Source organism: Asparagus officinalis, chromosome 7, assembly GCF_001876935.1.
Source record: "Asparagus officinalis chromosome 7, Aspof.V1, whole genome shotgun sequence".
Taxonomy (NCBI): Eukaryota; Viridiplantae; Streptophyta; class Magnoliopsida; order Asparagales; family Asparagaceae; genus Asparagus; species Asparagus officinalis.
Genome location: NC_033800.1, coordinates 66,371,155 through 66,387,118, shown reverse-complemented (window position 1 = coordinate 66,387,118; position 15,964 = coordinate 66,371,155). Strand labels below are relative to the sequence as shown.

Genomic DNA, 15,964 nt, shown 5'->3' with positions numbered 1-15,964 from the left:
CCGACGACGACCCTACGAAGACCGAGATCCAGATCTTCGCTGCCTCTTCCCCCTTGCCCTAGCCCCCGACGAGGTCCAGATCTACGCCGCCTTCTCCCCTTGCCCTAGCCGCCGCCCGCGTGCGTCCGCTGCACCATCGCCCCTGCAAACTTGCGCTCGTGCCACTAGCCTCTGTTGGTGCTCGTGTTCCTGCGTCGTTGGCCCTGATCGCCAAGGGTTGAGATGTGGTGGATCTAGGGCTTGATGTGAAGTGGGGTATGCTCGAGTCAAGAAAAGGAGGAAGGCCAGGTGCAGGATCCTGATTTGTGAGATCGGTGTGAGGAAACCGAATACAAGTTGGATCGATGGTGGAGACTGACAGGAATCTGATGGAGGAGATCATCAAGAAGTTGAATCCTGAGGAGATCTCAACATTGATGTAACTGATGAGGTTGTCGGCATGAGAGGGCTCGACAAAGCCACCGCCTAAGAAGGTGGAGCTTCTACCTATTGATGTAAAACTCGATGGGCCAGCGACATACCCTAGTTGGTCATGTAGGGTGAGGTATACTCTCGTAGGGAGGAACCTGGAGGGATATTTGATGGGAGAAAAGACTGAGCCAGCTGAGGGGTTCACATGGAGAGATGAGTGGAAGTCCACTCATATGTTGGTGTACATCTGGCTCCTCAACTCTGTAGTCCAGCCCATTGCTGCCATAGTGGATAGCCTTGGGAAGGTAAAGGACGTCTGGGAGAAGCTGAGGAGAACGTATGATGGGATGGGGAATAACCTGAGGGTGTTCCAGATCAAGAGGAAGATCAATGCTACAGTCCAGGGAGATAGGACTGTGCAGGAGTATGTCACAGAGCTGGAGCGCTTGTGGCTGGATATGATCACTTCTCGTCCCGAGCAAGCTGCAAGGATCCTGAGTGCAAGGAGCGAGAGGCCTTTATCCAGGAGAGGACCATGCTATTTCTCCAGGGATTAGCTCCAATATTTGAGCAGAGGACTGCGATGCTGTTAGCCCAGATAAAGATTCCCTCACTAGAAGAGGCAGTCTCGGCCATGATACAGGAGGAGAGCCACATTAGGCTACAGGCTGGGACAGGTGGACTTCCAGGAAAGAAGTCAACACTGATGGTCTAAAACCCAGGCAACACTAGATTCAAAGGGGAGACTCGACAGTGCTACAACTGTGACGAGGTAAGGTATTTGAGACAGATGTGCCCTAAGCCACCCAAGGAGAGAGATTGGGATGGACGTGGATAGGTTGGAGGCCGTGGTCGTGGCCTTGAAGGTCAGCAAGGTGGAAGAGGAGGCTATTGGGCGAACCTGATGGTAACAGAGGGAGAAGAAGCTGAGGTAATCTTCACTGAGGAGGATTAGACACTCTTGGCGGTACTGAGGAGGAAGCAGAGAGCTACAGGCGATGTGACTAAGAGTGCATCCACCTTTTTCCACAGATGAGACTTTGCCGCTTATGCCCACCCGAACAAAGGTACGAATAACACACATGCCCTTGCGTCTATAGACACCACTAGATCCACAGAATGGATAATAGATTCTGGAGCATCTAGACATGTGACAGGTAATACCAGTGAGTTCTCATCCTATACTCACCTGGCAAAGCAAAGCCATAGAACATCTAGATTGCTGATGGTACAGCACAGGCTATGGTTGGTAAGGATACAATTAGTTGTACATGTTTTGTAACTTTGTCTAATGTTTTGCATGCTCTTTTCTTTCCAATAAACCTTTTATCCATTAGTGCCATTACTCCAACTGAAATGCGTTCTCTTTTGATATTCCCAAGGTGATCTTCCAGGAGAAGGGGACAGGACAGAGACTTGGGACTAGCACGTGGCGTAGTGCACTGTGGTACCTGGACCGTGAAGGGATGGACTCAGCGCTGATATTCATGGTTGAGAAGACAGGAGTAGGACCTGAAATGAGTGCTGATGATATGTTGATGCTCCATCACCGGCGTATGGGACATAGCTCCTTCAATGTTTTGAGATGTATCCAGTTTTACATACCAATGTCAGTAAGGAGGACTAATCGCAATAATGCGGGATATCCTCCTGAGAGATATGGTTGGGATCTTGCTCAGTTTATTTCCTATTCTAACATATCACCTTCACATGGAGCATTCATTGCATCTCTGGACTCTATTACTTTACCTAACAATTGACAGGTTGCTAAGAAGGATCCAACGTGGAAGGCGGTCATGCATGAGGAGCTAGGGGCTCTTGAGAAAAAACACACTAGGGAGTTAGTAAAGCTACCAACAGGGAAAAGAACAGTTGGATGCAAGTAGGTCTTCACTGTGAAGCAAAATCCAGACGGGCAGGTTAAGCATTACAAGACACGTCTGGTGATAAAAGGATATAGTCAGACATATGATATTGATTACGATGAGACATTTGCACCTTTAGCGAAGATGAGCACTGTTCGGACGTTGATCTCTCTGATAGCAAATGGTGGGTGAAGAATGTATTTTTTCATAGGGATCTAGTGGAGGAGGTGTACATGGATATACCACCCGGATTTTGCACAGGTTAGACAGTGGACAAGGTCTGCAGGTTAAAAAAGTCTCTGTATGGGCTAAAGCAGTCTCCTCGAGCGTGGTTCGACAGGTTCAAGAGAGCTATGATAGGTATAGGGTACCTGCAGATCAATACCGACCACACTGTGTTCTTTCGGCGAAGTGGTGGCCACATTACTATGCTCGCGGTGTACGTGGATGACATGATCATCACAGGGGATGACGAGAAGGAAATTGCCCAACTCAAGATGAGACTGAGCAAAGCGTTCGAAGTAAAAGATCTTGGTCTGCTTCGATACTTTCTTAGGATCGAGATAGCTCGAGGAGTAGAGGGGATTGTTCTTTCCCAGAGGAAGTATGCATTAGATCTTCTCGTAGAGATAGGGATGTTGGGGTGCAAACTTGCAGCTACACCGATCGACCAGAGGTTCAAGCTGAATGCTGAGGCAGGAGAACCAGTTGATCGTGACAGATATCAGAGGCTGGTAGGCAGGTTGATATATTCAAGTCACACACGTTCGAATATCTCCTTTGCAGTAAGCATGGTGAGCCGCTATATGCATAACCAGATGAAGGGTCATATGGATGCAGTGTACCAGATCCTGAGATATCTGAAGGGTGCCAAAGGGCTGATATTCAGGAGGAATGACCACGTGAACATTGAGAGCTACTGTGACTCTGACTGGGCTAGCTATAGAGATGATAGGAGGTCTACCTTAGGGTACTGTATCTTTGTAAGAGGCAACTTGGTCTCCTGGAAAAGCAAAAAGCAGTCTGTGATGACAAGATCGACAGCTGAAGCGGAGTACAAAGCTATGGTCTTGGGAGTTGCGGAGTTGTTGTAGCTAAAAGGCATGTTAGTGGAGCTGAAGCTAGATCAAGGAGCCAAGATGAAGTTATGGTGCGACAACAAGTCAGCCATCAGTATCACCAACAATCCAGTGCAACATGACAGAACCAAGCATATTGAGATTGACAAGTTCTTTATCAAAGAGAAGTTAAACAGTGAACTAATGGAGTTAGGCCATGTTCCAACTAAGGATCAGGCAGCAGATTGCCTGACTAAAGGGCTTAGTTTATTAGACTTAGCTAGAGGATGTGACAAGATGGGCTTAATAGATATTTTTCGCCCACCTTGAGGAGGAGTGTTGAGATATATGTAATATCAGGGTCTTATGTGTAAAAGTGTCCTGTAAGGCTCTATATAAGCCCAAGCTATTATCAATGAAAAAAAAACTTTTTGTGCCTCACTTCTATTCTCTATTTCTTCATAAAATATGGCTATATTCTTGTTAAGGTGTGTTTGAATAGATGCGTTCGGTATAGATATATCATATATGTCTGTTACTAAAAGAAGTACCATAGTTTCTACCTCTAAGGCCATAATTCATCCAATTTCGGCATTGTTAGATGAAGGAATACATGTTTCCTTGATCGTTTAAGAAAAACAAAGAGATTAGGGAAATATCGAAGGCAAGGAAAAACATATTTAAAAAAATGCAAGGAAAAATGTCATTTATAAAAAACATAAGAATGTATATGCTTAACCCCCTGCTTTTAGGGATTGGTGTTATATTTAATTAGTTGATGTTTATATTCAAAACTCCCCTATCTTCTTGTCTTAACATTTCATCCTTGACTTCCAGAAACCGGGTGGGATCATCGCACTTCTGGATGAGGCTTGGTATGTAGTACTATTTGATCATTTGACATTGTCTTCTCTAAATTTAGTTTATAGTAAAATGGTGATCATTTTCCGATTATTGATATTTGAAATCAAATCTTTTTTTCATTTAGTGTATTGCCAAGATCAACACATGACACATTTGCTCAGAAGCTATATCAGATGTTTAAAGAAAACAAGCGCTTTAGCAAGCCAAAACTAGCACGCTCAGACTTTACCATTTGCCACTATGCTGGTGATGTATGAATTATTTCTTCATGATGCCTCACACACTTTGCTGCACTCATCTCAAAATGAAAAGTTAGTGCATTGTTTTCCTAAATGCAGAATGATTAGTGCATTGTTTTCCTGATTGCAGGTCACATATCAAACAGAATTGTTTTTGGACAAGAACAAAGATTATGTTATTGCAGAGCATCAATCTCTTTTGAATGCTTCCAAGTGCTCTTTCATATCTAGTCTATTTCCAGCTCTTTCTGATGACTCATCCAAGTCTTCGAAGTTTTCATCAATAGGTTCAAGATTCAAGGTATGGTGCTATGTGTTTATGTTTAATTCATAACTCATGATTCCCTGTGTAAAATGACTTGCAATATATTGCTACTCAATGCAGCAACAACTGCAATCTCTCCTTGAAACTCTAAGTGCGACAGAGCCACACTATATCCGTTGTGTCAAACCTAATAATCTCTTGAAGCCTTACATATTTGAGAATACTAATGTTCTCCAACAACTCCGATGTGGGGTGAGGATCTTTTTCTTGTTTTATAGATTAATGTAAGTTGTGAAAGTTTCATGGTATGAAATGTATCACTATATCGTAATATCATATTTTTTTTGCTGTAACTCAGGGTGTAATGGAAGCAATTAGGATAAGCTGTGCTGGATATCCAACAAGGCGGACATTTGATGAATTTATAGAACGGTTTGGTGTCCTCTTACCTAATTCACTGAAAGGAAGGTATAATCTGCTATAACAACTGAACAAGCCACTGAAAGGAATTTGTTATGTTGTTTTTCAGAATATTTCATAATTTAGTGCCTCTTTCGGCAGTTCCCTTTCTTCCTCTTCTGATCTTTCTTATTTCTTCATTGTGGCAGTTCTGATGAAGTGACCCTTTCAAAGAAGCTTTTGGAGGCAGCTGAACTTGAAGGTTACCAGGTAAACATTATAAAAATTATCAATTCGTTTTTCATAGTTGCAATTTGTTTAATTAAGGATGCAACAGACTCTATAACAAGGTAACAAATAGTTTCTATTTTTAAAATCTTTGCTACTTTTACAAGAGACGGAGAACAAAGTTGATAGGAACTAAAGTGAGCATGATAGAGGTAACAAGAGAAAATGGTAGCATGGTTTTATCTCATTCCTCATTTTGCTTAATTTAATATTCATAGCTGCAATGTCTGTGGAAGAAATTGACTGGAGTTTATATGATGATTGGCCATCATCCCCAGATGAATTTGTAGGAACAAACGTATAGTGCTCAATACATGATGCCGAAGATCTGATCTCTTATTTTCATTTTTCTAGGTAGGGAAAACAAAGGTTTTTCTTCGGGCTGGCCAGATGGCAGAACTGGATGCACGTAGGAATTCTTTGTTAGGAAGATCTGCTAGTATCATTCAAAGAAAAGTTCGCTCTTATTATGCTCGTAAAAGTTTCCTCACACTGCAAAAATCAGCTATAGGGATTCAATCTGTATGCAGAGGTAATCATATTTACAAAGATCATGATGGCTATTCTTGATGGAAAAATATTTCATTTCCGTGATTTAGCTTTGTAGATGCTAGATCTTAAATGGTTCTCTTTTTAAGGACAACTTGCACGGCAACTTTATGAAAACACGCGCAGAGAGACTGCTTCTTTGAGGATCCAAACATATTTTCGCATGCAATTTCAAAAGCAAGCTTACAAAAGTCTGTATTCTTCATCCATTGTTATTCAAGCTGGTTTACGTGGAATGGCGGCTCGTAAGCAGCTTGACTTCAGGCGTCAGACAGTAGCTATGACTATCATTCAGGTATAGAAAGTCCTACTGAGTGGATAACAGGAAGGAATTCTGTTTATACATGAAAAAAAGTCTGCAGAAGTAGTTAATACTATTAATCAGACTTGTGCTCATAAATTTTTTCCAGTAATTTCCTGTGAAAATGGACTTTTGTTTTCTACCCTTTTTTTTCTCCGATTTTGTGTATCTTGACATTGTGAATAATTACACGGATTATATTGGCTTTTTTTTAGCCTTCTCTGGTGTTTTTCTTTCATCTTTGAGCTGTTTGAGATCTTTTTTCTTATAATGAAATTATTGATCTTCATACAATTCACATATTAAATCAGTTTTAGGTTCTTTCATTTTCTCTATATCTAATATTATCAATATTATAGTATTCAATTCTCAAGCATTAAACATGCTTCTTACAGTGTATTCTTGGCATCTCTTTCCCAGAGTCATTGTCGCCGGTACTTGGCACAATTGCATTATTCTAGAATAAGGAAAGCAGCAATAACTACTCAATGTGCTTGGAGAAGAAGGCTTGCTAGAAAAGAGTTACGAAAGCTTAAAATGGTGAGCCTTATTTTAGCAGCTTCAATTTTTTTCACCCTTATACAAGAGGTTTAATTTGTATTTTTGAGACTTCCAAATCTTTATCTAAAATAATGTGAGAATTCTAAGACAATTTGTGTTTGACTAACATGTTAATATTGGCCTCATCTTGTATGAATATCTTTACCATTTGCATGAGTTTATCATGAATTCTATAATACTAGTTGAATTTTGACTAATCATTTTAAATTTCTGATCAAAGGTTCCATTATTGGTTTAGCTGTCATGCCTCGTTTGTCATGCCCGAGCCGGCAAGCCCGTCGGCACAATGTAAGCCATGGGACCCACTGAGTGTAGTGCGTTGTTTGGCTCGAACCACTGACAAAATCAATTAGTCGATGTTACACTTGAGTCTTTTGCTTTATTTATATAAACCATTTAATCTCACACATATCCACAGATGTAAGACTAAAGTCACTTGGGGCATCACAATCACCCTCACATTACATATGCGATGTCTTCCTTGCGACATGACAATTGACACATCCCAATAGTGACATGGACTCTAGAGATGACTCCTACATGTTCTAAAGGTGGCTCCCACTACGCTCACGGGCTGCACTTAGCCCCACATAGCACTTAGCTCTACACTTCCTACTAGCAAACTGTTTTGGTATCATTTGTCACGCCTCCAGCCTGCAAGTCCGTTGACACTATGTAAGTTGTTAGACCCACCGAGTGTAGCGCATTATTTGGCTCGAACCACCACCAAAATCAGCTAGCTGATGCTACGCTTGAGTCTTTGTCTTATCTATATAAACGATTTAATCTCACACATACCACTGATGTAAGACTAAGGTCGCTTGGGTCATCGTATTAGCATTTTTCTTTCTGTTGCTCGTTTAAAAATAAATGCTATCTTTTTTTTTCAATAGCTGAGTCTTCTGTGAATTCTGTAATTGCAATTTTTTTTCACTTCATTCTCTTTTGAGACAGCTTTTAAGCTTAGACTAGTTTTGCAATTGAGCTCCTAGCTTTACCACTTTTATTTTTGTTGAGTCGCCTTGTCTATCTGCATCATCCTTGTTATACTCTTGACAAAGTTATCCTAGTCATTTCTATATTTAGTTATTTGTTCATTTATTTGAGAAAGGCCCCTGGGCTAAGCCACTATAAATTGAATATATATTTTACTTTTCTAATTATCTATATTGAACCAACTCATATTTTTAATTCCTTATAAAAAATATCTATATTGAAACAAGCTTTTGTGTTCTTATTTTCACTGGGTGAGTATCTTCCAGATGCATATCAAGTCAGTCACCTTTGCCTCAATGAACATTGCACAAGAAATCATATTCCAAGGGAGCTCTTATCATCTATTATACTAATGTGCACCCGTGCAAAGCATGGCCACCAATTTTTTACTTCCGCTACAGTAATTCTGTATTTAAATACAGTTTTGTCAGTGCTACGGTAACTTTTTAGATGTAATAATTTACTGTAGCATGAATAGTGAATCTTGGATCCTCCTATTATTATAGAGGAATAGATTACCAACTTTTAAGCAGTGTATGCCAGTCAACCATACTTGGATTGTAGACATAAAATTGGACTCTCTCAAATTAGTTCACTGTTACCAACCAATATCCTTTTAGGCATCTTTTGTTCGTATAACCGAGAACGAAATACTGCCACACCTATGGCATGACTACTAAGAGTGTTTCCATATTGCACTGCAGTTGCACTCACCTAAAAGTTGAGCTCTAGCTTTGCTTTGAGTCCTTATGTTCCCATTTGCTGCCCACCCATAGATTCAGATTCCCACCTACACACACACACACACACACACACACACACACACACAAAGTAATAATACATCCCGCTAGCATTTCATCCTGAACTCATAAGTTTCTTGTTTATGTTCGGGATCGTAAGTTGTATCTACATTTATAGAGTTATAGTCCAACCATTCTTGGAGCTCATGTGTCTTCACTAAAAAAAAGTTCTTGCATATGACGAACATCCATCCTTTAGCTCACATTTTCCATGCTTTCCCTTCTTCCTACATCACCTACATCTAAGCTTTCACTTGAAATACATTTATGTTTTTCCCAAAAATGCTGATGGTAGGATTGTTTGGTCTCAATTAAAAACTGCTTAGAGCTCTAAATGTTAGATAAGGACCTGTCAAAAAACAGTGAAAATAAGAAAATGCTTTCTTTATTCGCTCTTGGAGTAATCTGTCAGTAATACATTTCACTAGCATTTCATCTTGAACCCATAAGTTTCTTATTTATGTTCTGGGCCGTAAATTGTATCTACAGTTAGTTGAGTTATAGTGCAACCATTCTTGGAGCTTGTGTGTCTTCACTAAAAAATTGTTCTTACATATTAGTACATCCATCTTTAGCTCACATTTTCCGTTCTTTCACTTCTTCCTACACCACCTACATCCAAGCTTTCACTTGAAATACATTTACGTTTTCCCCCAAAAGGCTGATAGTAGGATTGTTTGGCATCAATTGAAAAACTGCTTAGAGCTCTAAATGCTAGAGAAGGGCCTATCTTTCATTTATGGTAATGAAAGATGCTACTGCAAGGGAAAGTCCCACTAAATGACCCCTACTGGTAACCTTATTTGTCATCTATACTTGTATTTCATGTGTAACCCTCGGTCTTTGTTTTATTCTTCAAGCGGTTTCTTGTTTTGTGAAATAGTTATTCATACAGTCTAATTCTTTTAGTTATCTAGCTTTAGTTTCTTTCCCTCTTACCTACAGGCTGCAAAAGAAACAGGTGCTCTCCAAGCTGCCAAAACTATGTTGGAGAAACAAGTAGAGGAGCTAGCAAGTCATCTAGAGCTGGAGAAAAGCATGAGGGTATATACACTTCTTGTTATGCTTATCTTTAATGATAGTTTTTCCCTTCATTTCTTATCTGTTTCCTTTAACTGGAACGAAGTGATAATCAATGTTGATGAAAACCATGCAATTTTGGTCTGGAGGTGATTAGTGTAAAAAAAGGGCACAACTGAGTTTTCCCCCTTAATTTTACTTTTAAATTTTAAGTTCATTGTTTTTACAGGCATTATTATTTTAATACTTCGCCAGGTTTGATATATCATCTCACTCCCTTTGTGTCTCTCAATCTCAAAGAGAATGAATACTTTGTTCATGAAAGGGATTAAAAACATTAAAAGTGTAGCTTATCGCCTAGCCTTGTGATATAGTGTTGCATATAATTGGTGGTATTTGTTACTACTCTTTAAACGAGTAAAAGAGTTGCTTTTAGATATTTGAGTCATTTGACTGTTTAAACCCTTCAATAGAAAGGCATTTTGATCCTTATGTCAGGTTTTTGACCTAGATGCCCCGAGTATATAGTTGAGTGGTATAAATTGCTGACTTTCTCTTCTGCAGTTCAAGATTCTGTTTGGTGGGTATCAATTCTTTATTTTAATCTGGCTAGTTATTCTTTGTTAGGCTGACATGGAGGAAGAAAATGCAAAGTTGCAATCTGCCCTGCAGGAGATGCAACTGCAATTTGAAGAAACTAAAGATCTTCTGATTAAAGAGCGTGATGTTGCTAGGGAGGCTGCTGAAGAGCTCGCTGCTGAGAATGAAAAGCTTAAGCTACCAGTTGATCCCATTATAAAAGAGGTCCCTGTTATTGATACAACTTTGATGGATAAACTCACTGCTGAAAATGAAAGGCTTAAGGTGAATCTGAAATATTGCTTTTCCTTGCATATCATCATGAGGAGAAGAGTTATGTGTCTGATCTTTGACTTTTGCAATCATCTAGAGGAACATGTGTTAAACAGCTCATCAGTTAGGCATGTGTGCATTGTTCAGGAGGGTGGAACATATAATGCGGCTAATCTTATCTTACTTCATTCTCCGCGGTAATGCAGGATTTGGTGAGTTCTCTAGAAAAGAAAATTGGTGAAACTGAAGAAGAACTCGCTTCTGAGAAAGAAAAGCTTAAGCTCTCAATTGATCCCATTATAAATGAGATCCCAGTTGTTGATACAGCTTTGATGGATGAGCTTACTGCTGAAAATGAGAAGCTTAAGGTGAGTCCAAACTGCTGACCTTTCTTAGATATCATCATAAGAGTTGCACATCTGAGCTTGACTTCTGTAATCGTCTCGGGGAACATGATTTCTGTGATTTATTATTTATCAATGTGCATTGTTAAGGAGTATGAAAAAATATGTTGCACTAGTATAACTATCTCCTTCACCTCATACTCCACGATAATTTTGTAGGATTTAGTGAATTATCTTGAAAAGAAGATTGATGAAAGTGAAGAACTCGCTCATGAAAATGAAAAGCTTAAGCTCCCAGTTGATCCTTTCATAAAGGAGGTCCCGGTTGTTGATACAGCTTTTCTGGATAAACTCACCGCTGAAAATGAACAGCTTAAGGTGAGTGCTACATATTGCTTTTCTCAGATGTCATCGTGAGGATGAGACTTGCGCACCTGAGCTTTGACTTCTAATCATCTAAGAGGAACATTAGTTTTCATTATTTATGCATGGGCGCATTAGGAGGATTAGACACTGCATTAATGTGGCTAGTATTATATCGTTTCATCCTCCATGATAACTTTGCAGGATTTGGTGAGTTCCCTTGAAAAGAAGATTGATGAAAGTGAACGACTCACTGCTGAAAATGAAAAGGTCAAGTTCCCAGTTGACCACACTGTAACAGAGGCCCCATTAGATACAGCTTTGATGGATAAACTCACTGCTGAAAATGAACAGCTTAAGGTGAGTCTGAAGTGTTTCTTTTCCTGAGATATGATTATGAGGATAAGAGTTTGGCCGTTCCTTATTTATGCTTGTGTGCGTTCTCCAGGAGGTTGAAATTAGATATTGCATAAATGCGGCTAGTCTTATATCACTTCATCCTCCATAATTACTTTTGTAGGACTTGGTGAGTTCTCTTGAAAAGAAGACTGAGGAAAGTGAGCAACTCACTTATGAAAATGAAAAGCTCAAGCCAGTTGATCACATTATAACAGAGGTCCCAGTTGTTGATACAGCTTCAATGGATAAACTCACCACTGAAAATGAACAGCTTAAGGTGAGTCTGAAGTGTTTCTTTTTCTAAGTTTATCTCACAAGGCTTATTATGCACCTGAGGTTTGAATTTTGTAATCATATATGAGGAACATGAGTTTGACGGTTCATTATTTATGCTATTGTGCATTCTTTTCGAGGGTGAAATTAAATATCATATTAATGTGTCTAGTCTTATATCATCACCTCATCCTCCATGACAACCTTACAGGAATTGGTGAGTTCTCTTGAAAAGAAGATTGATGAAACTGAAAAGAGGCTTGAAGAAACAACAGAAGTTAGTGAGAAAAGGCTTAAGAAGGCTCTGGAAGCTGAATCAAAGATAAATGACCTGAACAATTTATTGCATAGGTTACTGTTCTCTCATACGAATTTCATCTTACATAATCAGTTGTCAATTGCTCATATGAATAGCAGTTACATTTATTCTAGATAATCTATATAAGACCTCAGAGCAATAATCAATTATTATTCATTTTTTAATTATTTAAAGTGAGTTGTCTTCTTTGTCACAGGCTTCAAGAAAAATTATCTAATCTGGAATCTGAAGATAAAATTCTTCGGCAACGCATGCGTGCACATTTGTCACCTGCACCCTCTGGAAAAAATGTAATTAAATGATTATAGTTAACTTTTTTCCCTTTTTGTTCTTCTTGGTCTACCTTTCATGCCTGCTTGGATTTCACCTTTTGCAGAATTTGGAGAATGGTCATCATGTTATTGATGAACATAAGGTCTGAGACTTACCTCAAAACTCTCTATTCTGACTTCTTACTTAACACACAGAAACAAAAAGATTTGATTATGGCAGAATTTTCCATAATATTAATGTCTATTTTTCAGGAACCTCCTAATAAGAGTTACGGAAAATCTGATTCTAGGTTGAGGAGATCACATGTTGAAGCACAACCAGTATGTGCTTGTTAAGAGTCTGTGCAAAGTCATTTATGTGTATATAGTTCTTGTGGATCATAACTTGTTTTGTCTGTTAGGTGTTATCTACACCAGAAACTGTCGACGCCCTTCTCAAATGTGTTGGTCAAAATATTGGGTTTAGTGAAGAAAGGCCAGTTGCTGCAATTACCATATATAAATGTCTACTCCATTGGAGATCTTTTGAAGCTGACAGAACTAGTGTTTTTGATCGACTTATACATATGATTGGTTCTCAAATACCCTCCAACACACACAAAAAAGTTAATATCAGTTTATTTTTACTAGTTTAAACTTCCGTGTGCCAGAGAGGTGACAGATCTCTCTGGTTATCTTCAGCCCATGGGCTTGCTTAAACTTTGCATTGATTGATCATTGTCTCACACATTTGATCATTTACCTTACATACAAAGACGCAAATTCAACCTTTTCACAGAATGCAGTTATACCTACAATCCTGCAGTTATACTTTCTTCTAAAAGGAACATTTACATGGTCGTACAAATATTTCAATGATCTGCATAGTATCAGTACAATAATATATAATATTGTTACTGCCATGGCGAATGATGAGTTAAAAATCCTTTCTTTTTTTCAGAATGAGGAAACAAATCATCTTGGTTATTGGCTGTCAAATGCGTCTACTTTACTGTTCTTGCTACATAAAAGTATTAAACCTCCAGGATCCGGGAAACCTCCCGCACCAACATCGCTATTTGGGAGGATGACTCAAGTATGTAACAAATCAACCGTAAATAGGGACTTTTTTCTCATGGCGTATTAATGTGCTATTTTCTTTAACTGAATATGCACCATGGCAAATGGATTTTTCTTACAGAGCTTCCGAGCTTCTCCCTCATCATCAAACCTTCCTTTTGATGCGTTGAGTGTTATACGCCATGTTGAGGCCAAGTATCCTGCCATACTTTTCAAGGAGCAGCTTGCAGCTTATGTGGACAAGATATTTGGAATGACCCGTGAGAATACAAAAAAAGAGATTGCTCCCTTGCTTTCTTTGTGCATGCAGGTGTGAGGAAGTCCATAACTGTCTGGTTTCATTAAGAATAAAGGTTACACCGAGTTCAAACAAAAAGTATTTATCTAATGTGGTTGGAGAAAGTAATCATATCTTGCAAGATGACTGGAGTTGAATGCTACTAGAATTTTGAGTTTGTGACCCTTCATTGTTTGATTATGATTACCTATTACTTTGATACTTGAATTGCACACCTCAAAAATATGATACTTATCAAATAACTATGATCTCCTTGTTTATATGTTTTTCATGTAAATTAACACTCAAAAAGTTTTTAAAGTTTAATATGTAATGTCAAATGAAACTCCTTGAAGATTGTGCTTTTTGCTTTGTGCTTGTCTTTTTGTTTACTTAAACGATTTAGAATTTCACTTTCTAGTTTCGTGCTCTCAAGTATTATCCTGTTTCTAATTGTCATTCGATTCTAAACTGAAGGCATCAAGAATGGCAAAGGCAGATGCGCTTGAAGGATCTGAGGATTTATCTGGCAATCAGGGTGAAAGTAGGCCTTGGCAGAGCATTATAGAGAGTTTGAATAAGCTTCTGCATACATTAGAAGAGAACTTTGTAAGACTTATGGGTGGAATTTGAGTTAAAGCTGCACATTTTCTTTCAAATGGAGGATTTCTTATTAACCTGATTGCTTTTCAGGTGACTGCAGCTCTGGTTCAGAAAATGTTTGCTCAGATTTTCTCCTTCATCAATGTACAGCTCTTCAACAGGTTTGTAACATTTCTGCTTAAATTATCTTCATTCTCCATAAACGAGGTAGATAAAACTGAAATGTTTTTCAACCCGTTCTTTGTTGCTTATACAGTCTCCTTTTACGTCGTGAGTGCTGCTCTTTTGGCAATGGAGAGTACATAAAGTCGGGTTTAGAAGCACTGGAGCTATGGTGTGGACAAACAAAAGCAGAGGTCCACACAAATTGTTATCTAAAAGTTATTGCTTACTTCGGCTGATAATCAGAAAAGTTTATGTTTATCTAACGATTTTCACTTTACAGAATACTGGGTCATCTTGGGATGAACTTAAACACACAAGGCAAGCTGTGGGATTCTTGGTATGTTAATTCTGTTCCTATCCTTTGCATCTTTACGTCTAGTTTTTTTTGTATTTCAATCTCATTCCAGAGTACATGAGTTTCTGAACCAGTTTATTTATCTGACTGAACCTCATTTCTGTCAGATTTATTTGACTTCTTAACTTGCTGAGTTGCCTTGTATCTACTTTGATAGAGTATAACTTTGATTTTGAAGTGACTCATTAGTTTGAGTTATTTTGCATGTATTTGTTACAGTATGCTAATTTGATTGTAATATCTTTCTAAGGCAAATTATTGTTCCTATCTCTAGCCATTAGTGCTTGTCTGCCTATACTTTATGCCTCTTGCTTCATTGTCCATACTCTGATTAATAACTTTGTAATCAAAGAAGTAATGATTTTTCATTTATCTCAAATGTATATATGTTCTTGTTATAACTACAAATCTTGGTGTGTATTGCTTGAGAGATGCATTCTTTCGAGAACTGTCTTCAATTTAATTTTTTTCTTGGGTGCACATATGTGCACGAGAAGCTTCTTCTAGGTTTAAACATGTGCATGCCTGTGATCAAGCTTGACCAAGGAAACAAATTAACTACCAGATAATTGATGAAACCTTAAGAATTTGGCGTATAAGGTGTGTCATGCACTGTTGAGTCCTGAAAATTTGTATGTTCTACCAGATAATTTATGATCAAGCTTGTTTTTTTTTTCTTTGTGCTCTGGAAATATGCATATGCTTGTTTACAATTTTTAGCAAGCTTTTACTGTTTATAAAATAATTCATTTTCTGTTTATTGTTGGAAATGCATGGCATGCTTTATGATCCAGCACATCTCTTTTTTTTTCCTTTTTTTCTTTTTGGCTTTCAGTGCTCTCTTTCAAAGTTATGGACATATCATTGTAGAGGCATACTGAATGAATCTTTATAATGCAGTTGATTGTCTCATCATCAATGTTGTTGCACTAAATTTAATATTTACATAGTGTATGTAGCTATTGGAAAGGAAGTAGGATTCTCACAAAACATTGAGGGTGCAGGATTGTCAAACTCATGCACATATCCTCAGGCTGCAGGTTTAAGCAGTCTGAGGATCACAGCAT

At 38.5% G+C, this 15,964-nt stretch overlaps 1 protein-coding gene across 1 annotated transcript in view; it reads left to right on the top strand.

The window, feature by feature from the left end:
• The window catches only part of LOC109846574 (myosin-7-like), a 39,909-nt gene that overhangs the window by 20,884 nt on the left and 3,061 nt on the right, over positions 1-15,964 (top strand). The window contains exons 14-39 of the mRNA XM_020415822.1: positions 4,172-4,209; positions 4,323-4,449; positions 4,568-4,738; positions 4,823-4,954; positions 5,061-5,170; positions 5,311-5,371; positions 5,744-5,921; positions 6,028-6,233; positions 6,660-6,779; positions 9,542-9,640; positions 10,244-10,480; positions 10,675-10,836; positions 11,032-11,190; positions 11,380-11,535; positions 11,696-11,851; positions 12,059-12,198; positions 12,363-12,456; positions 12,543-12,581; positions 12,691-12,759; positions 12,840-13,043; positions 13,379-13,513; positions 13,619-13,807; positions 14,252-14,383; positions 14,468-14,538; positions 14,634-14,733; positions 14,823-14,879. Of these exons, the coding sequence (XP_020271411.1) occupies positions 4,172-4,209; positions 4,323-4,449; positions 4,568-4,738; positions 4,823-4,954; positions 5,061-5,170; positions 5,311-5,371; positions 5,744-5,921; positions 6,028-6,233; positions 6,660-6,779; positions 9,542-9,640; positions 10,244-10,480; positions 10,675-10,836; positions 11,032-11,190; positions 11,380-11,535; positions 11,696-11,851; positions 12,059-12,198; positions 12,363-12,456; positions 12,543-12,581; positions 12,691-12,759; positions 12,840-13,043; positions 13,379-13,513; positions 13,619-13,807; positions 14,252-14,383; positions 14,468-14,538; positions 14,634-14,733; positions 14,823-14,879 (3,342 nt within the window). The remainder of the gene's footprint in view (positions 1-4,171; positions 4,210-4,322; positions 4,450-4,567; positions 4,739-4,822; positions 4,955-5,060; positions 5,171-5,310; positions 5,372-5,743; positions 5,922-6,027; positions 6,234-6,659; positions 6,780-9,541; positions 9,641-10,243; positions 10,481-10,674; positions 10,837-11,031; positions 11,191-11,379; positions 11,536-11,695; positions 11,852-12,058; positions 12,199-12,362; positions 12,457-12,542; positions 12,582-12,690; positions 12,760-12,839; positions 13,044-13,378; positions 13,514-13,618; positions 13,808-14,251; positions 14,384-14,467; positions 14,539-14,633; positions 14,734-14,822; positions 14,880-15,964) is intronic.